We start from the raw sequence: 21,368 nt of genomic DNA on the forward strand, positions 1-21,368 counted from the left end.
GTAGTAGTAGCAGTTTTCAGAATTAAAAGTTTGATATGAAGGAACATAAATATACTTCATTTAATTCGTTCAATTAAGTTTATTTCACTTATTGATCTCTCCGTTTCTCTTAATTTTCTCTCTTTTAACATAAGCTTGTGCTTTTTTCTTTTGTCTTAGGTATTGTTGAAAATTGTAGTGGTAGTGCCAAGAATAGTATCAATCACGTCCCAACGGCACTCCATTTATTTCATCTGTGGCTCAAATTTTCTGATTCCGTAAGACGCATACCAAAGTCGAGCGCAATACATGTAATGCCAATGCTTAGCGTGCTCAACTTTTGCACGCGTGCAAATTCGAATAATACGCACCTAGACATGATGAGCAATGTCGATTCCAGAGACAGACAACAAATAAAAATTGTGATGCTGCAATTATATCACCAAATTCTAATTTTTGACAATGACAACCACACTACTTTATGCAACCTGATAATCGTTTCGCCTATGAAGCATGACTTTTATCACTAAAAACAATGGAACATGAAATTGCAGAAATTGCAAAAATGATTACAATATAGCAACATTCTAAATATCATAATGAAAGTACAAGATCAAGTAAAGATTATATTATTTCCAAAAATTAAAACCTAAACTGTTGAAATTCAAACTTAACAAAGACTGCAAGTGTATGTAAAGTAATAGAACTATTCGAAAGATTGTGGTTCCTCTACTGTAACGAAATTCAAATTTTAAATAACATGTTACACAAACCTTCATTTGTTTAGGTGATCCACCTGGGTACAGAAAAGCATTGCCTTTGTCTATCTAGGAGAAGCATATGAACCATAGTAGCCATATGTGGGGGAACCATCACGATGCAGGGGACTTCGTCTTCCTCTATCCGACAATGATCTGGCATAGCTTGAGCTCCAAGTCGTAGACGGGCTGTCTCGGGGGCTATGGGGTTTGTAACCAGAATCCAGATCTCCATATCTATGAAAATGATTCGATAGAGAGGGGCTAGTTCCAGGTTCACACCCCGGAGGCCCCTCGTCGTCCCAATCCCTCGACCGCCTCTGCTCACTATAGTACCCTCTGCTGGAAGTTTCAGATGGTTGATTATACCGTTGGTGTGAGCTATACCTAGATGGGTTGGAACTCAATGAGTTGGATGCCCAAAGTCTTTCATCAGATGCCCAAAGTCTTTCATCGGCATTTTCTGGGACAGGGGCATTTAGCCCAGGAAATTCGACAGTCATTTTCCTTAATGGCTCAGCATAGCTTGCATCTAAGATTTCCCCTTCCTCATTTTCATCCTTATATGTATCATCACCAAAGATTGTTATGCCTGAAGGCTGGTCTTCTGTTTCCGCGTCTGAGATAAAATTGAAATAGGAAATAAGACCACACTAACAGATTAGCACAACACAAGAAGCTAATGGCCACAACATGCACGAATCCATTACCTAAATAACCAGGCGGGTATCCAATTTCTCGCATTCTTTTAAGCCACGGAGGTGGATCAAGATCCTGTGTATACATAAAACAAGAACTATAAACATTTTCATCATGAATGTCCAAGATATAACAAGTTAAGGTTCAATAGCAATCAGCTTAGCTTGGTATCATCTATTAATATATACTAGTGATAAAAAAATGGTGCATGATTCTCGTCTAGAAGAAGAAGAATACTTACCCCAAGGCCTAATGCTTTCTTTGTTTCACCATTAAGCACACCTGGTGTTAAACCATCATATTTTCCTCCTCGAGAAGTCTGATAATATCGAGTTGAATTTCGAGAATTGGGATGCTGATTTCGTTTGACTTTCTGTTGCTTTCGAGCACTATTAACGGCAGCATTGTCACGTGGCTTAGAGCAATCTTTCAATGCATGGCCATATGAACCACAGTTGAAACAACGGGAAGCATCCAGCTTATCTGCTCTTCTGGATAAAAACAAAGACATCATAGAATGAAAAATCAGGCAATGATTGAAATGGAAAGAGGAAGACAAGATTTTCGGTTGGTGTATCCAGGATTTTTTGTTGTTGGGGGGGGGGGGTTCAAGAGCAGTCATCTGTTAAGAAACTAAGCATACCCATCCAAACCGCTGGCACCATCAGTTGAAGTCAAAGCTGAAGAATATTCACGATCATAGAGAGGAGCAGAAGCGCTATCCAATTGTTTAAACTCCGTACTTGACTGCATTTTTGTTTTGCTGTCCACCCAAAAGGTCTGCATACAAATTGTGGATTACTATTTACTATAAGTCTACAACTATTTATGTATATTAGAAACAGTTTTTGATAATCAATGTTGGAGAAAATGTATTCATGCCCACTCAAGTTTACATTTCAAGGGATGGTGGAACAGAAATTCCTCATACTTGTCTTCGGAAGCATTTAACTATTAAAGACTTTCAAGTGCCCAAGGAGATAGGAAGCAATACCCAAAAAATGAGACTCCAGTCCTTATCTTGGGTAAAATTTCAGAAAAGGAGTATTCATACACGAGATACATTACAGCACGAAAAGAATCACTAGTTGAAATCTACAGGAATGTTCCATGTTAAATTACTAGACCTATATAGGCATTATGGTTCAGTTAGGTTGTATCTTTGCAAAGAACCCATTCAAATACTCCACTATAAAGTTACTTACAGGCTACAGAAGTATAATACAAATCCAATTGAGTCAAACTAATTGATAAATGTAATAGAGCTTGAACCCACAAGATTAATTTTAAGCTAATATGAATGTTCTACTTCTTTATACTGGACTATAAGTCATGCCATATTTAGGTGGCTTAAATCAGTAAAATATGAAAGCTAGATAAACTCAGTTCAGTTTATTGCATAAGTTAATAAGCAGAGAATCATACTATTGAAGAGGGTTTATCCCCGCCAATCCGAAGAGCAGGGAAGTAGGTCTCTTCTCCAGATTCCAGCACTACATTTGAGTCCTGAATTAGATAAGCAGACATCAGACATATCATTCATGTGTTGGTATAGCTACATCACTCTAAGCACAATGAATATAAAAACAGTAGGACAAAATGCAAATACAAAAAATATACACCAACAACGTATTGGATGCAGAACACAACAAGGTTACAAAAGCAGTATTTTAGGTGTGGATCAAAATGTGATTACATCTGATGAAGAGCTCCACTCTGAATGCCACTGGGACCACTGCTCTAACAGCTTTTCGAGCTTTTGCTTACTTTCTCTGATAATGGAATGGAAGCTTATCAGTAACAATTACATCCAAAATAGAATAGTGTGTGCACAGTGGTTACATACCTTGGTAGAGAGCTATAGATCACATGCACTGAAGGTTGATACTCATCAACAGCTGCTCGAGGTCTCTTAACCCCAGATATAGCTGGTATAACAAGTTACGGAAAGTATAAAACCAGAAAAATTGGCAATTAGATGATTGGAAGAAGGCACGGGAAACAAAAAAAACATGAGATTCATGTCCCAGTAGGTCCTCTAGAAGTACAGAGTAAAACAACCAAAGCTACAAAAGAAAGGATACACTTAGCATCTAGCTCCATTTTACTTGAAAGTACTTCATTTTTCTTAAGATTGCTGACACTTATTTCACTTTGAACTGATACAAATCCATTTCCATGAAGCATAGAACTAACGGATGCCACTTTTTCTACATTTGCAACTGAATCTGTTATTCCCAAACCAACCGGTGGGGTCACTCCATTACTATTTGGACCCCCTTCAAAGTCATCCTCCATCAAAGCATCCATATTTTCATCCAAAACACCCACAGTGGCTCCAGGATCCTCCCCATTAATCTCTTCTGTTACCTCAGAGTTTAGATGTAGAGATTCAGAGCTAATGGCTTCTGGACCAGATTCACATGTATTGTCATTATCACCATGTTCTGAATTACTGGAAGCCGGCAGTTTAATCAGATCCTCTGTTTCCATTGCAGGCAGTATCTATTCTGAGTAAAAGTATATCAATGCTGCATGGAGTACATTACAAAAGTGAACAAATATAACTCATTCAACTAACACAAAGAAGGTAAATTTATACGCGCAACCAGCACACAACAATTGAAAGTATCTATCAATATGCCCAGGCCAGGATCTAAACGAATTTATAATTTATCCAGAAATGCACTGATTTGTAAAACTTTTTTCCATATAACATATGAGGTTTCAAAGGTGAGCTTACATGAAACAATAATTTCATCGGGTGGAACTCAGTAAATCCACATTCACCACCAAAATTCCATCTTTCCAAAACTAGCTGTTACACTAAGTGATATCCAAAACAGGATCAAATACTACACAATCTGTGGATCTAACGAATCTGTACAGGTGCAAAAAATATAGAAGATACCGTAGAAAAACCTAAACCTGTAGCTTTTGCATCAAATTCAGAAATAACTTCAGAAACACATCAAATCTAGCTCCAATCAAGCACAAGAAGGGTGTAACTAAGCATATTCAGTTCAGATGAAGGTTTCGCACAACTAGGAAATCCACGAGTACATAGCCAAAGAATTAGGGTTCTGAGTTTACCTGGGATGCCTGAGCGCCGCCGGAATTGAGAGGCTTTGGAATCCGGACCTGTAGCGCCAAGTATTTGAAAATTTGGGGGATTAAATCTGCGTGCGCGTGAGGGGGAGAGAGAGAGAGAGAAGAAACGGAGATAATTTGGAAATCGATAGGTCTGCGCAGCCTTGATAATATTTGTTGGTGTCAATAATGAAAAGTCCCTTCTACTCTCTTACAGTTTTACCACTAACTATTCATTGAATTTTTATGATTTTCAACAATCTATTTTTGGATATTTTACCTAATAGAGTCACTTAATAGATTTTATTATTTTAATTTCTCATTGTGATCTTGAAACTAAATGTCTTCCCTTTTCAATGAGAACTTGAAAAATGTCTTTTTTGTATTTAGATGATGGATATTAATCTATCATAGAGTTATGATGTAGATTTAAATGATTATGTCAAAAAATGTTGATTGTGTCGGAAAGATTTGAAATTCAGACGGTGCTTGCGAAACTAGTCGAGGAATCAAAGTCATTGTTATTATATGATGGGTGATCATTACATGTGAAAAAGTTTTTTTTTTTTTTTTTTTTTTTTTTAAAAAAAGTAGTAGTAACTATTTTTTGGATTTATTTTAAATTTTGTTAGTTGGCGTTTTATTTTCTTTTACATTCTTTGGGTTTCCTAATCACTCAATATTAAGTTCAATATAATTAAGTAAGCGTATTCGATATATTTATAACTAATCAAATTTTAAATAATCAACTTATAAGTTATATCTTGGTGATTTCATGAAGAACCAGATTGTTATAATTTATAAATAATTTTGTTACTAGTGTTGTGAGAATTCAGCTTTGTGACCCCCTTTGCCCATAATCAAATATAATGTTTATCTTAAAATATTTGAGAAGTTAGCATAATTTATTCCATATAGCCAAGCAAAAACCAAGTTAGTTTGTTTTGGTATTTAACCAGTGAAAGACATAGTTCTTCTCCTCAAGCTTCTTCTTTCACTATGTGAATCATCACCATCATAGTCATCCCCCTTCACTTCCTCTATTTCACTAAACGAATGCTTCAAAAACAATGGACTCATCACATACTCTTCCTCACTACCACCATAATCACTAGAGCTTTCTCCTCCAACTTGACCTTTCCCCTTCCCCTTTGCAACCTCATCTTGAGAGAGATCGTCATCGGCCTCTTCCACGAGGCTGCTCACCTCTTCATCCGAATCGCTAGTATCGCTAAGAGTGTGGAATATGGTGACATTCTCTTTCTTGGATCCTTGAAAGGAGTAGCTTCTGCTCCTCCCATCATGCAGCGGAAGAAGGGACTTGGGACGCGATGATGATCCCTCCCCGTCCCTTCCTAAGCTATACGTCGTTGAGAGCCTCCTCTTGATGCCCTCCCTTGCCTTAACCAGGTGGCCTAGCTTCTGCTGTACCTCTTCTTCCTCTGAGGCCTTTTGCTTCAGTTCAGTTATCATTTTGTCGAACGCCTTCTTCTTGGATCGCAGATAACGCTGCACAGATGCAAGAATGGCTTCATAGGACTGACTCATTGTTTGATACAAAATATGCGAATGAAAGGATTTATACATACTCTCTTCTCAAGGAATTTGCCAAGGTCTAGGCCTTGAAGCTTTTTCTTCTTCCAGAAAATGCAGCAGAATCGCACCAGCACGGCTAGTAGAAGAAGAACTACGGATTCCATCATGAGAAACAATGTGATTGTCCTCTTGTTTCCTGCATAAAAGAAAATGTTAGTCAGCTTGTTTTGGATATGTGCAGTTGCAAGAATTTACCTATGTAGATATTTGTGCTCTTGGGCTTCACTTGTGCGCAGCTAGAGGCGAGTTTCTGACCTATAACCGAATAAATGATGTTACAGAAACTGCAGTTTTGTGTAAGCTACTTAAATTGTGTGGATATGCATGATCTTACGAGTGGAACGACAAGGCAACGGGTTGCCATTTCCTGCATCACAGCAATTTTTCCTATTAGGCTTGAACTAAGTGATGATGCAAGTCTTGCAGCGGGAGTGAGTTTTACCCCGTTGCAATGCTGCATCATCACACGATCATGGATAATCTAAAGTTCATATTAAGCAAGAGAAGTTGGAAAAATTACTTGAGACAGCAAAAAAGGTGAGGAGAGTTCTTTCATCCACCAAAAAATGCTGCAGATCACTCCGGGAGAGGTGGAACAGGAATTGACCTGCTTGTTCATAAAATTAATTTAGCATTGTTGTGACAATAGATTGATGAGAGAGAGAGAGATAGATGATTACTAGGATCGCTTTCGAACCATAGGACGGAACCAGAAGCCGGAACAAGAGAAGTGAACACAACATTTTTAGGTTTCAATGCAGACACATGAGTGTAATCTGCAAATTTCTGGGAATATTTCCCCTCCATCTCTGTCTGAGAGATGTAAATGGCATAACCGGAGCAATCAAGCACCGGATCAACCTGCATAACAGAACTCCAACTAGCTGATCTAGGGAACTTCTTGAGATATCCCGTTGCTGAAAACGAATACAGAAATCCGTCCAGCGAGCTATACGATATCCAGCCTGTTCATCAATCAACCAAAAAATATTAAACTTCATCTTAAGACTAATGCAAAAATGATGATCTTCTTACCATTTGCATCAACAACCGGCTCGTGATCTGCTGAGCTCAACGGCCCAATGCTTCCTTGCCACAAAACGTTTCCTCGAGAAACATCCAAAGCCAGAACAAGAGCTTTATCACCCACAGTAACATACAGAAGGCCATTGTTTCCAGCAGTAAGCCTAAATGCATTTCCATACAAGCTAAGATCTTGGATCCATTTAAAATGATGACCACGGATTGATAACGAATACACTTCCCCAACCGTGTTAATCATCTACATCAAAGCCATAAACAGTTTATCTTCAAGAAGGCATGCAACAAACATAATTTTTTTTTTTAAAAAGTGAAACCTTACAAAAATACTAGCTTCACATTGATCAATCACAGGCGCGGAAGTGAAATAGCAGTCGGTAACGTTTCTCCTACAACCTTGGCGATATCCATGCTGATAAAGCACGGGGCCAGCGCTCCAGAAAAGCTGCCCGTACAAGCGATAAGCAAACAGCCCTCTATTTTTGACATTGATGAGCACACAAGAGCTCGATAAGCTTGCAGCGATCCCAATGATCTCTTCTGCACATTCGAAGAATACTTCCACAGGAGCTTCATTAGTTCCAATCCTTAGAGGATAGATTTTCAGTACTTTGTTCTCTGCAACTAAATATATCTGCAAATAGTAAATTATACTCATCAGCAAATGAATTCTTTTTTCTTCTTTTTTAAGAAATACAAATGCAATGGATTGATTGATTCATTGCCTTGCTTGATCCTCCATGAACCGGAGTTATACTCGAACTGCAAGTATAGTTCAAGTGCAGCGCCCACGCGATGGTTCCGTTTCTCTCGAATGCAAACAAGTATTTCCTTGAGCAAGCACAAATCCTCCCATCATCCATGATTAAACTCTTGTAAAGCCTATCAACAGCCCTCTTTGAATCTGCATATCACATCGAATAAACGACAAAAATAAAAAATAAAAAATCAGATCTTTACACAAATTTTTAAATTGAGACAGAGAGAGATAACCTGAAAAGGAATGAGGATATTGTGAAAACTTGTTGAGATGGTTGAAGTGAGAAGATCCAGCAGAAGTTAATGGTGCAATCAATGACAAGAAAACAAGGATTGAAGGAATTTGAACAGAAAGAGATTTTATGATTGATGATTTCAGCGACATAGTTAAGAAATAGGATTTCTTGAGAAAAAACCAACTTAATTATGGCTGCAAAAACGAGCATGAACAGGAAGGAAGCGGTTAATTTGTTGAAGGCGGGAAAATTAAATTAAACTAAATTAAAATTTAAAATGATTAATTAGATTCAATTTCAGCGGTTTTTCAACTCTCTTTAATTTAGAGTGATACAGTATTAAATTGAGATAAATTCCATTGAATTTACAACATTCAATCCGAAAATTAAGTCACATTAATTCGGAATTCCAATTGTGCAATTGATGCCAAATTAAACAATACTAAACCACACTATAAATGCAATGTCTTCAACAATCAATAAACAAAAAAAAAAAAAATCAAGAATGAAGAAAAATTTGCTGCTAATAATTTTTCTAGAAATCTTCGTTGTGAGGGAGTTTGTGTATGTGGATGGATGCTTCGGCACACAAAAGCATCATATCCACATCCTTAGCAGGCTGCCTCATAATTCTCCGCCGTTAAGAGTTCACTGTGCATCTAAAGACGATGATCTCGGATTTCACAATCTTAGTCCAAACCAAGATTACGAGTGGCATTTTTGTGCAAATTTTTTCCCAACCACCATGTTTTTCTGTCATTTTTGGTGGGATCAAGATCCAAGTCACAACTTGTATCAATCTTTTGAAGTTTACCGTGAAAAGCTAGTGCAATATATAACGAAGGAGTCGTGGTGGGTAGTAGAACAAGATGGTATTCATTTTATTGATGACAAGCTATTTGTGGACCTGGCTCCCAAGAAATATGATTGGCTGATTAAGAGGAAGAAGTGAATAAAGACTTTTTTGTAATTGAGCAATGCACTTATTTGAGATTGTTGCGCACGAAATAATGTTAATTTCATTTATATTTCTCTTTTTCATATTTTTTTATCTGACATTAATCTTCTTATTGATATTGTAACTAATTTTTTGAAGAATTATCACCCAAAAAAGTGTCTCTAAATTAAATTAGTTACTATGTGTTACTATAAAATAAAAGTATAGTACAAAATTTAATGACATTTGAAAGTATACCATGTTATTATCTAACAAAACTTTGTGATATTATGTATGGACCTAATTGTAAAAACAGTCTAATTTGCAAAAGAGATTGTTATATTGTCATATTATGACCAAATGACTTACTTTTTTCCCATTTCTAACATAGTTAAAAATTAAAAGTTAGTATTAGTCTTTTTAAAAAATATCACTACCTCTTTTCTACAATTAGAGTCACAATTTTTTATTTCAGTCCGTCTTGCAATAAGACTCAGATTTTCTCGTCTTGCAATAAGACTCAGATTTTCTCTTTTACCATAAATGATAAGTATGCCCTATATTTCACAACTTATTCTACTCACATTTTTTTTATAAAACTAATATATACAAGTGATACTCATAATCCACTACCTTATTCAACCTACTTTTCTTTATATTTTCTAAAACTCGTGCCTACATCCAAGTGTGAATCCTATTGTGAGATGAGGTAGCAACTCAATGTCATTGCCAACGAGAGAGGGTACAAAAATAGAGTAGAAGGAAGTGTAATGGAGAGAGAAATTGGGTTTACACATTTCCCCCTAATTTTCAGCTATCAATAAGCAAATTGGGCAATAATTATGATTATCAAATCAGCAAATTAATTCACTTTAATCTGGAATTATAAATCCGCAAGTGATGCCAAATTAGAGGCCCATTGACATGACCTCTAAATTGGGTTTTACACATTTCCCCCTAATTTTTATATGAACTCATTCTCCTCTCTCATAATTTGTTATCTTTCTCTATTCCTATAAATAGAAATTTAGGGACAACATAAATTTTAATGCAAAATAATGAAGTCCCTAAATTTTAATGCAAAACTAATGAAGTAAAAGAGAAATTGGAAAAATATAGTTTTACAGTATTGATTTTGGAATTTGTATATTTTGTTGTAATTGTGTTGAGTATTGTCCAACAAATTGTTTATCAATGTCTGAAGAATATGAGCTTTCTACTTATAATCGTCATGAATTGAATTATAATCAAATTGCTTTAGGTCGGTTACCGATATCAATAATTGAAGATTACACAATTCGCACAATTTCTTCGAATTTACTTGAGTATTGTCCAACAAATTGTTTATCAATGTCCGAAGAATATGAGCTTTCTTCTGGAAATCCTAGCTATTCTTAGCATGATAGTGGGAAATATCATTAGTAGTGTTAGAGAAAAGTGAATCCCACATTACGAGTAGTGTAATGTGTGGTGAAAAAATTATCATAAAATAGAAGTGAACTAAATTTGGAGGACAAACCAAAATAACAAAAATGAGACTTTTTTAGAAACGGAAGGAATATATAATTTCTTAAATTACGTTTCCAAAAGGAATATCAACCTCTAATTAAATTACTACAAATTATACCAACTTAAATAATTGAAATATAAAAATAACGATATATACCTTACTGGATATGTCGCTCTTAAAGTAAAAATCAGGAGTATAACAATAAGTAGTAGAAAATTCAAATCATTGAAAATGAATCACCTCATCCATTCCTCATTTAACAAAGACAAATTACGATGAGCATGGTAAAAGTAGCGATCTGTATCTCCAATAATTACAAGGTATTACAAATATCAAAACAGATCAACACTGAGGAAGTGAGGTTTCCATCTTCAGCTGCAAGTGCAAGTATGGTGTGGGCTAAAAAGGGCTGATTTGGCCGGCCAATCTAAGAAGTAATTCAGGTACACGACATCTTATAGGAGGAGCCGCAGCATCCCTAGCAAGAGCTTCCTTGTCATCGGCATGTATGAACCCCACCAAGTAGTCGAATAGCTCATCTTTACCACCACGCAGAGGATCCTACATTTTGGAGAGCTTAGTTGCTTCGGCTATTATGAGAGTAGTATGTTTAATCTCTTGTTTATCAATTGAATTTTTTTTTCCTCATAATTGTGGGAACTTCATACAATCTTTGCAGCTTCAATGATGAAGAAAACTGAAACTGATCATATCACTTACTTGGAGGAATAAATCTGTATGCGTTTTCCCCTCGTACAAGATCAGTTCGGCTTGAGCTCCTACTTTTTGGAGTGTATCCGCAAACATTTTGCTGCATATACAAGTGTTGTGCTTCAGGAAAATCAGAGTAAAGGTTTCCAATTTTGGAACTCCGAATCAAAAAAGTCATTTCAAGATCAACTTAGAAGGAACTGATTAGGCCAAGAAACAAGATAGAGCTGAATTCATTGCTGCAAGAGGGAACTAACCTTTCATCGGATGGTATGGAATTATCTGAGGTACCATGGAAAAGAATGATTCGTGGTAGCAGACGAACTGCACCACTTGCGCTTGGGTTTCCTATGATTTTTTCAGGAGAAAATTTTTCCAATGACTTTTCTCCTTCCATGATACTGCAATCATAAATACGAGTACCAGTCAGATGGATCAAATTTTAGTTGAATATTGAAGTTCAATATACAACATTGAAACACGAGACAGCACCTCAAGAATATAGACCGATACAAGCCTCGGTTATGGAAATGATCAACTAGTTTGAGTAAATTGTACCTGTAAATAATTGTTAGGTAATTTAGGCAAGCACTAATGCATGATCATGCAATCGATAAAAAAGCCTTCGAATCTGTGGTAACTTACCCCCCTGACAAACCAAAATAAGCATTTATCTGGGATGCACTCCAAGAAATGCTCTCACCTTTGGATTCTTTTACTGCCTGCTGCAGAAGAGCACATGAAGATATATGTGCACCTGCTGATTGCCCCATTACATAAATCCTGTAAAATACAAATACCACATCTTGGCTTTAATAGATCATGACGATTCATCAAATACATTTGTGGGTTGCATATTGCAAACCTTTTTTACAAGCTGGGTTCAGGTATACCAAATAGTAAACTGATTGGGTTAGGCAAAATGCAAAATTTTAAAAAAATTGTATACCACTATTAAATAATAACTCACTTATTTGGATCTCCACCAAGCTCAGCAATATTGTTGCAAATGACTGCAATTCCATGACTGACATCAGAAACCATGTCACTGATAGTTCCCTGAGGAAAATTTCTGCACCCAATTTATGCAATAACTGTATCAGGCAATAGACCAATAATGATACACCTATGCAGTCATTAAAGAAAGCAATAACTGTCAGAGAAATGTGACAAGGTTCCTAAATACTAAGCTTTAACTCCACAAGTCTATACAAGTCTGTTTTCCCACAAATGAATTGAAACAAAATTAAAGAGTGCCATTTTTATCAAGCAAGGAAAACAACTTCATTGTTACCATGCCAACATGCAAGCTTTGTCTAAGACGACGGCTCCACCATTCTTTGACATACTATACATGTTTCTACGAACGCACGTAATTTTCAGTGGCATGTCATTAGTAGTTATAACTAAGCTAATGAAGTGTTGCCCCAACAGTGGAGTAATCTGGTATTTGGAACTAAATTCCACATGTCTGGAAATCCACTTAAGTATAAACGTCAACACTAACATCTAATAACTAAAACTAAGTCAAGTACCTGTAGTCAAGGCATGCCACTATGATGTCTCTTTCTGCCAATTGCATTCCCAGCAGCGCACCCCAGGCCTTATACCTGATTTGAGTTACATGAAAATTCAAAATAATAATGCACAGAAAACTTTATCTCAACAAAATGGGAATAAAGGGTTAGGAGGATATTATGCTGTGATACAAAAATCCAAAACAGCATCAACACCTTAAGAGTAAAAAAAGATAAATGCATCCACACTCTTGATAAAAGATGAAGGATATTACTCGAACAAGAAAAATTGCCAGTGCAGACACAACATACAGCCATTCTTATTTCATCTTCTGGAAAAAATCTCATCTCAACAGACACGTGAATTTATGTTTTCATGACATAAGAGTTGCAGTAATAACTCCAGATTGTGCAAATATTGAAAAATAGCAACATTTATACTAGGTTTGCAAAGAAGATGGTACTACAATATTCTCACTTCTGGATATTTTCCCCTTTTATAAAAGTAACAATTAAGGATATATAAAGATACATCTGTAGTTCTCTTCATTCCTTTTTAATCAATATGATGACTTCTTTTCAGAAGAAAGAAAGTGCAGTGTATTATACCTCCCATTTCCCCCACCTTCACCCCAAGAAGAAGTAAGAGAAGCTATTAAAAGTGAACTTCGACTTACCCAATAATCCATGCCCCTCCAGTCACAAATATCACCACAGGCTTCAAGCCATCACTATTTCTAGGTAAATACAAATCTAGCCTGAAAAATAAAACAATTTGTATTAATGACACAGATGAAAGTTAATGCAGCATGGAGAAATGAGATAAAGAGTATTGACAGAAATATACCTATTTCTTGGCTGATCACCATATACAATACTTCGACGCACTCTGCTTGAAAAGTAATAATGAAAAGCAACTGCACAAAAGAAAATTGGATACATCTAGTACCTCGATTGAAGCTAACTAACTGAACATTGAGAATAAGCAAAATATATGCATACGACAGAAGCTACTATTTCGAATATTTCCCAAATGTAGCAAAACTAACATTGGAACATGGAGAATCCCTTTGTAGGAATATGACATAGATACCAATACCCTATTTAAGGCAAAGCTGAATAATTAAGTAATCAGAAGAAGCCGAGCGCATTGATGTATCAAAAGTAGAGAAATATAAATATCATCACTCCCAAGTGATAAGGTTATATACATTAAAGCTACAGACAAATTATATACACTAACTGAAAAAAGGATATTAAGTGGAAAAAAATGAATCCCAGGTTTGCAGAAAAATGAATTTTGTAAAGTACAACAAATTATCACTATGGATTCCTTATTCAGTTATTCCCACAATTGCTAACAGCATCATTATCTACAATCAATATAAACTTCCAGATAAGCATCCTCACTCATTCTCTCTAGAAATTGGATCACCAGAACATATTCTTCACTCCAGCTTAACATAAGATTGGATCAACAAATGACGTCCACTTTCCAAATGACTAAAAGGAGTACATTTTACTAGATGAAAAAAGTGAATGAATAGGCAACTCCAAACTGTGCGTCATTCATGTGGAGGAAAATGGGATGGACAAACTGTGAGTCCTCTAGAGAGCAATATCTTCTCATATTTCACGTATTGAATGAATCATACAATTATCTAGAGCTTACCTTGGATAAAACCCGGCATAAGAAGCATCGCATAAAGAGTAAGAGCCAGTAGTCTTGTTATCCACCGATATCCTACCCTGAATAAAAAAATCATTATGAACAGATCTGACTAACACCAGTTACAGTATGAAAAATAAGGTGGGCTGCAAATTCTCCATCATGCAAAAAAAAAAAGGCAAACTCAATCCTTCTTCAGATGGATCAGTGGAAGAAGAATAAATATTTATAAGGAAAGAGCAGTAAATTGGCAAGCCCTGCTTCCAGAAAAGCAACAATCTACTTATCATGACTATAAATATTACCGCACTGATATGAAAAACATAATTCTCAATCAATAAATGAGTATCCACCGATTGTCGTAACACTCAATAATAATCAAATGTCAAAGTAACCTTTTGGTATCATGTATTGCTGTCGAAAAGTACTACTCCCTATTTCTTAATACAGTAACTTTTAAGTGTTTTTACAAGTACCTAAATTAAGATCCAAAATCCAACCTTTTGCTTGCCTTCTAAACGATTGTTCGTCACAAGCACAATCTAAAAGTAAAAAAAAAAAGAATGGTACCCGAGATAGCTGAGCAGCTTGAAGCTGAGGCGAGTGAGAAGGTAAGTCTCGGCAGCAGCGTGGCCAATCTCACGGCTGAACGACTGCTGACGGCAAGGCGGAGCCGCAAACTTGTTGCCGCGCCTCCGCCTCTGCTGCTGATTCAAAGAAGCACCTTTGAAACTCGACGCGCTAACCAGAGTTTCATTTTCTTCGGTAATCTCATCCCCGGAATCTCCGGATAGGCGATCCGCCGGAGACAAGAGCGATTCCATCGCCGGCGGAGGAACAATAGGGAAAGCAGAAATACGGATTGGAGAATTCGAGAATTGCAATTGTTTAGGATTCAGGTTTATGGGGATTAGCTAAATGATAGCAGAATATTTGTCAATTGCATTGGGTTGCGGGAATCCGATTACGAAATTTTATAGGTGTAGATTGACGAGGCAACGGTTCATTTTGAATGAAATAGTTCACTTTTATAAATGTAGATTTACTAACATTATAATTTTACTTTACTATATTATAGAAAGTCCAGATTTTTCGGTAAAAATCAAGAAATAACAGTTGATAAGAAATACTCGTATAGCATTAGGAGAAAGAATTATGAGCCCACAAAAATTTTTACAAAGGAAAAATAAGTGAATAATGCAACATCAACAAACTGTAAGTATAAAGGCAAAATCTAATAAATTCAATGGTAACATCAGATAAACTGCCTGCTTCGATTAATTACTATCAAAAACAGCACAAAACGTATGCTTTCGCAGGGGCTGAAGCTCTTATCTTTTGCACCACGGCAACGAGCCAGGAGATAGCGAAATCGATCAACTCTTCCAGCTGCTTTGAGAGTTATTAAAGTATTCTGAACTGTAGTCTTGACTTCCAAAGGCCATCCTCTGAAACATCTTGATCTGGGCTGATTGTTCTCTTGAACTGAAAATCCCACTTTGGCCCGGTTTCATGCCGTTGTTCAAATCTGCCAGCTCCTCCATTGAATCAAGAGCTCTCACTACCTGCAGAGTTATGAAGAAGAAGAAGAAGAAGCACAAAGCAAAAGCCACGTTCAGTGTGTGAAAAGGTGAAGTACATATAGTCTGATAGCTCTTGAGAAAAACTCACCTGACTCATCTTCGGCCTTTTGGAAGCTAAATGGCGTACACAGGCTGCAGCTGCTTCGATCATTCGGAACATTTCACTTGGAACAAAGTTGTCCCCTAACTTGGCATCAACCAGATCTCCAAATTCTTCTTTGTCAAGTGCTTCAGTCATCAATGGCCGAGCCTGTATGAAGAGCAGTGTTTCATGATTTGAACTGCCTTGATAGATACAAAAGGTTTTTTGATTCATCACAAAGACTGAGAGAACATATCGCTAAGTTTTGGCTAGATCACCCAACTTTAGAGAGCACCAACCACCTTTGTTATAATGCAGGGAAAGCAGGATAAAATTCGAAAAATAGGAAGGACCATAGTATCTAATCAAAGCAAAAAGAAACAGCTAATTCTCTGCATTGTCTTATTTATACATTCAGAAAGTACAGTAGCAATATCAAAGTCTCTTCTTGATTTAATTTTAATACACTAGATTTATACTGCCTTATAATAAAAGCTGAAGGCAAAAAACACATGTTGGGGCTGAAAGAAAACTCAATGAAAAACAATGAACAAGGTTTGGATCTTACCCATTCAACCAGGCTTTCATCACCCAGTGGTTGAGATGCGTCCACCGGTTTACGACCCGTAATGAGCTCCAAAAGCACAACACCAAATGAAAACACATCAGACTTCTCAGTGAGTTTGCCTGTTGATGCATACTCAGGAGCCAAGTATCTGCAAGTCATCCAAATAATCTGGTAAATGATGGATGTACAATGCATGATAATTCTAATTCGTTTCTGTGTACAAACTAGTTCGTTGACCAATAGGAGACTGGATCAGTATATGTTTATCTTGAAGTGTAGAAAAAACATAATCTCTAATTGCAGCTTTGAGAATAGTTGTGACCTACCCGAAGGTTCCCATCACACGGGTTGACACATGTGTATGTAATTCCAATTCCATTGCTAGCTTTGCAAGCCCAAAGTCCGCAACCTGCCCATGAGTGGGTAACGAACATAATATTAATGCAGTAGATTGCTTTTGCTAGATAAACTACAATATCTCAGAAGATTGCAACCAAGATTTACAGCTCATTAAAAATGGCAACCAAGAAATGTTGGATAGGATAGGAAGAACGAGCATACCAGGGCTACAAAGTTGTTATCCAAGAGAATGTTTGTTGACTTAATATCTCTGTGAATTATACGGGGTTGGCCTGAAAAAAAAAAGCCGAAAACTTTCAGATAATTTTTCACAATAGTTTCAAGGGGAAAATTACATGACAAGAACTGAATACATGGAATAGACAACAATCAACTGCTCTGGTCAGAAACAGTCAAATATACACTACTAAATTGTTATTCTCTGCTGAATCATTCTCAGTACTGCATCAGAGAACCACCCTTGTTGTCCTTATATCTATAGTAATGCATAGTCACATTTTGGGATTTGATATTACTCGAGGAAAACAAAAGTGATATCAATGAAATTGGATTTATGATTTACTATCTACTTATCTAGAATATTTTTTAAGCTGTCAATACAGATCTAAGCAAAAATAGTAAGATGAAAAAGTGACAAAATTAGAGCTTACAGTCTTCATGAAGATATGCCAGTCCACGTGCTGCACCAGTTGCAGCTTTAACTCGACTAGCCCAATCCATTACAGTGCCATGACCTGCCCATGTTATAGGTCAAATGACTGAACTCCAGTTCACAAATTAAAATTACATTAACAAGGCAGCAACTTAAATGTAGCCTTACAATGCAGATGGTGGTGCAGGGTGTTGTTCGGCACATAATCATACACAAGCAACCTTTGCTGTTCAGAGATGCAGTAACCAACAAGTGATACTAAATGTCTATGGTGTATTCGGCTAATGATTTCAACTTCCGCTCTAAATTCACGCTCTCCTTGTCCACCACCATCCTTTAACTGTTTAACGGCAACTACCCTTCCATCCACCAAAGTTCCTTTATAAACACACCCAAAACCACCTTCCCCCAGAATATTATCTTGAGAAAATCCATTTGTAGCTTCAGATAAGTCTTGATATGTGAACCATGACCTTGAAGTGTTTAAACCACCATCGGGAGAGTAATAATTGTTTGCTGAAATACTTCCAGCCAATTGAGACGAATATTGAGATTTGAGAAACGACGAATCTGATCAAAGGAAGAAAGAGAGAGTACATCAACAGTCACAATTAGAAAATTAATCACAATTCGTATTGAAAATAATTGGCAGCTTCTGAAGATGCCAAATTTATCAGTTTAGTTGCCTAGAGAAGAAGAAAGATGAAAAGGAAAATATGGTCGAAAAGGAAAATATGGTCAGCCCACGCTAACCTTGATTTGCAACATAAATATTTAACTATTCATCAACGGGTAAATTACTATAACAATGATAAGCTGATAATTAATGAACTAAGCTGCCTTGATATTAAAAGATGAAAAAGGAAAAAAAAAACAGATTCATGTCTAAAGAAGTCCTAGCATCTTGCCATGTCAAATATTATCCTGGAAAGTGAGTGGATACATAATTTGCAACAAAATATATAGAGTAAAACATAGTTATATCTCACAAAACAAAAGAACCAAGAAGGATAATGATGTCTGAGTGCAACTTCAACAATTTAGCAAAATACAGATGCCCAAACTCATGATCTATATTATACTACTAGCATGTAACCAGAAGGAAACATAGTTTATTACCTGAATTTTGGGAGGATGCGAAAGGCGATGGCATGGCATAGTTAAGTCTAAACTCATCCTTTCTTCTCTTTCTTTTATTGGTATACCATACGGCCAGAACCACAAGAGAGAGCGCCATAAATCCCACGAGAATGCCTAGTCCTGCTGCACCTCCAGCTCTAAGACCACCACCACCGGCATTCCTTGGTGTTACATCTGCAGTTATGTTTGGACTATTTTGAGTTGATCCTGCCGTTGGTTTCTCTGTAGGGATTGATGGAAGTGGCGAGGCTGGGTGGGTTCCATTGTTAGATGTATTGTGTGGGGGAGCAACAGGAGATATAGTTGGTGAAAAGGTTGATGAAGGGGTGGGAGGAGGAGATGCAGTGGCATCTGGAGGAGGACTGCTGGTTGGGGAGATAGGTGGGGAACCGGTTGGAGGAGGTGGAGGAGAATGCTTTGGGGAATGCGCCACCGGTGAGGGTGGAGGACTAGCAGTAGGAGGTGCAGCCTCTGCAGGTGGAGGGGGAGAAGAGGGTGAAACAGCAGGTGGGGGAGGTGGTGGTGCAACAGGAGGGGCTGGGGATTCTTTAGGAGGAGAACTCTCCGATGGTGGTGGTGGCGATGGTGGTGGCGGTGATGGTGGCACTGCTGGTGGGGGAGTCGAATTGTCAGCTGGAGGCGGGGCAGCAGGAGGAGACGGGGGTGGAGTCACAGGGGAAGGTGGCGATGGTGGGGGAGAAGGGGGTGGTGCAGAAGGCAATGCAGGTGGTGGTGTTTCTGGAGGAGGAGACTGTGGTGGTGATGGAGGAGGAGAAGAAGGAGCTGGTGGTGGAGCAGACTCAGGAGGTGGTGGAGAGGAAGTAGATGAAGGGGGAGGAGCTGAAGCAGGGGGTGGTGTGCTAGTTGTCTGATTAGCATCAGATCCTGAAGGAGGAAGGGATGGCAAAGGAATTGGTATAATTGAAGACATAATTAACAAAAAAGAGTTCCTCTTTATAAACAAGTTCGATCTCAAAATTTCAAGATCGAAACATCACCAGCACATATCATCATATCAACATATCACCATTCAACGGAAATGATCCTTCCTAATCGATTGCCAAAAATTCTTCAGAGATACCGATCAGAAATCAGCTCCAGATGACAGAAATCCCAAACAATTCCCAGAAAAATCAAATGCAAACTACGCAATTCAAATATTTGAAGAAATGCCGCAATAAAAAAAGTTAACTTCCCAAACACAATTCTTCAAAAATTCAACACTGGTATCAGAGGAGTCAATAATCAACGACTAAATGTAAATCCCGCAAAATCACAACCGAAATGCAGCCAAATGAATGAGCAAGATAGATTAATTAGAGCTGAAGGTAACTCTCACTTGTCAAAAACAAGTCGGAATCTTGACATTGGCAAGAGAAAAAAAAAAGATCCAGAAAAAATGTGTTTCCGTGAGATATGGTAGAGGAGAGAAATGTGCAACAAAACGTGGCTGCGACTACGCAGCAATCAATCAATGTTGAAGACAATTCCTCAGAAAAGAGAAGAGAAGGAGAGAGAAAATAATAAAAAATTGTGAATGCTCATGAGCACTATGAACTGAGCTGTATAGAGGTATTAATTGTGGGATTAGAAAAGAATGAGGTAGAGAATAATGGGACTTAATGTGAACGTGAAGGAGAGAATATGAATTTAGTATTGAAGCAGCCAAGTCAAACAGAAGATCATGAACGCCATGTTCACAGCTCCCTCTCTGCCTTCTTCAATCATTTGTTTGCATTTTCTTCCCTTCATTTTTTGTTTTTTAAATATCAACTTAGTAATTTACATGCTTCCTATCCATCTCAGTGATTTATCTAGATTGCTGACAGCCAAATTAATTTTGTACAACCAAAATAATATTATATTAATAATTTGATGTATTAATTATATATTAAATAATAAATGTAGTAAGTGGATGAGTTAAAAAGATTTATTAATCTTTAATCACATTTTTTTATTTTTATATTTAAATTTCATTTCTATTAAAATTAAAATTTGAATTGAGGTGTACTAATTACATTTATGGTTCCAAAAAATAAAAAAGTTATCCACAAATCATAGATATATGACCACAATATTATGCACTTTCCATATAATATATGTCCATCCATATATTTTAATTAAATGTTTAAATAAATCTTTTTTTAAAATAAATTAATTTTTGGTTGTATAATATTTATTCACATAGATTTGTTTTTAATTATTCTGTTGTTCAAATGAAAGTAATGTGCACTGTGCAGTAAATTTGTTGATGATTGTGTGACTACATATGACGCGTGAAAATTAAAGGGGCTACTTTTTTTTTTTTGCACCTCGAATTATGCAAGAAGTTAAGATTAATTTTTGCTTGATAAAATTATGTACTGAACTGATTTGGTTAAATTAAGTACTTATAGTATCACACAAAATTTTCATAACACTTCATGCATACAGGTGAGCATACCAACAAAGTGAATTATGTTGGTTTCTCTAGAATTTACA

At 36.8% G+C, this 21,368-nt stretch overlaps 4 protein-coding genes across 4 annotated transcripts; all 4 read right to left on the minus strand.

Annotated features, from left to right (window-relative positions):
• Positions 1-585: 585 nt before the first annotated feature.
• On the minus strand, positions 586-4,704 carry LOC125204869 (uncharacterized). The gene is made up of 9 exons (XM_048103625.2): positions 4,530-4,704; positions 3,521-3,967; positions 3,283-3,364; positions 3,133-3,208; positions 2,862-2,942; positions 2,080-2,216; positions 1,678-1,927; positions 1,448-1,511; positions 586-1,356 (listed from the first exon to the last, which is right to left on the minus strand). Exons 2-9 carry the CDS (start codon positions 3,927-3,929, stop codon positions 803-805), a joined length of 1,653 nt encoding a protein of 550 aa, XP_047959582.1. The 5' UTR covers positions 3,930-3,967; positions 4,530-4,704; the 3' UTR covers positions 586-802.
• Positions 4,705-5,477: 773 nt separating this feature from the next.
• On the minus strand, positions 5,478-8,307 carry GEX3 (gamete-expressed 3). The gene is made up of 10 exons (XM_089059984.1): positions 8,157-8,307; positions 7,889-8,067; positions 7,486-7,797; positions 7,158-7,404; positions 6,803-7,087; positions 6,643-6,729; positions 6,457-6,489; positions 6,318-6,377; positions 6,116-6,258; positions 5,478-6,035 (listed from the first exon to the last, which is right to left on the minus strand). The coding sequence occupies exons 1-10, from the start codon at positions 8,305-8,307 to the stop codon at positions 5,478-5,480; spliced, it is 2,055 nt and encodes a 684-aa protein (XP_088916110.1).
• Positions 8,308-10,811: 2,504 nt separating this feature from the next.
• LOC125204870 (isoprenylcysteine alpha-carbonyl methylesterase ICME-like) lies at positions 10,812-15,502 on the minus strand. Its single transcript, XM_048103627.2, has 11 exons — positions 15,073-15,502; positions 14,506-14,582; positions 13,681-13,750; positions 13,511-13,591; positions 12,852-12,926; positions 12,287-12,388; positions 11,962-12,099; positions 11,809-11,874; positions 11,574-11,717; positions 11,326-11,416; positions 10,812-11,166 (listed from the first exon to the last, which is right to left on the minus strand). Exons 1-11 carry the CDS (start codon positions 15,324-15,326, stop codon positions 11,005-11,007), a joined length of 1,260 nt encoding a protein of 419 aa, XP_047959584.1. The 5' UTR covers positions 15,327-15,502; the 3' UTR covers positions 10,812-11,004.
• Positions 15,503-15,618: 116 nt separating this feature from the next.
• On the minus strand, positions 15,619-20,616 carry PERK8 (Protein kinase superfamily protein). Its single transcript, XM_048107236.2, has 8 exons — positions 18,867-20,616; positions 17,916-18,317; positions 17,746-17,829; positions 17,297-17,367; positions 17,062-17,144; positions 16,736-16,883; positions 16,174-16,335; positions 15,619-16,067 (listed from the first exon to the last, which is right to left on the minus strand). Exons 1-8 carry the CDS (start codon positions 19,816-19,818, stop codon positions 15,879-15,881), a joined length of 2,091 nt encoding a protein of 696 aa, XP_047963193.1. The 5' UTR covers positions 19,819-20,616; the 3' UTR covers positions 15,619-15,878.
• Between the last annotated feature and the right edge of the window lie 752 nt (positions 20,617-21,368).

This window comes from Salvia hispanica, chromosome 6, assembly GCF_029641045.1.
Source record: "Salvia hispanica isolate PSC_SH4W2 chromosome 6, Shi_PSC_v1, whole genome shotgun sequence".
Lineage (NCBI taxonomy): Eukaryota > Viridiplantae > Streptophyta > Magnoliopsida > Lamiales > Lamiaceae > Salvia > Salvia hispanica.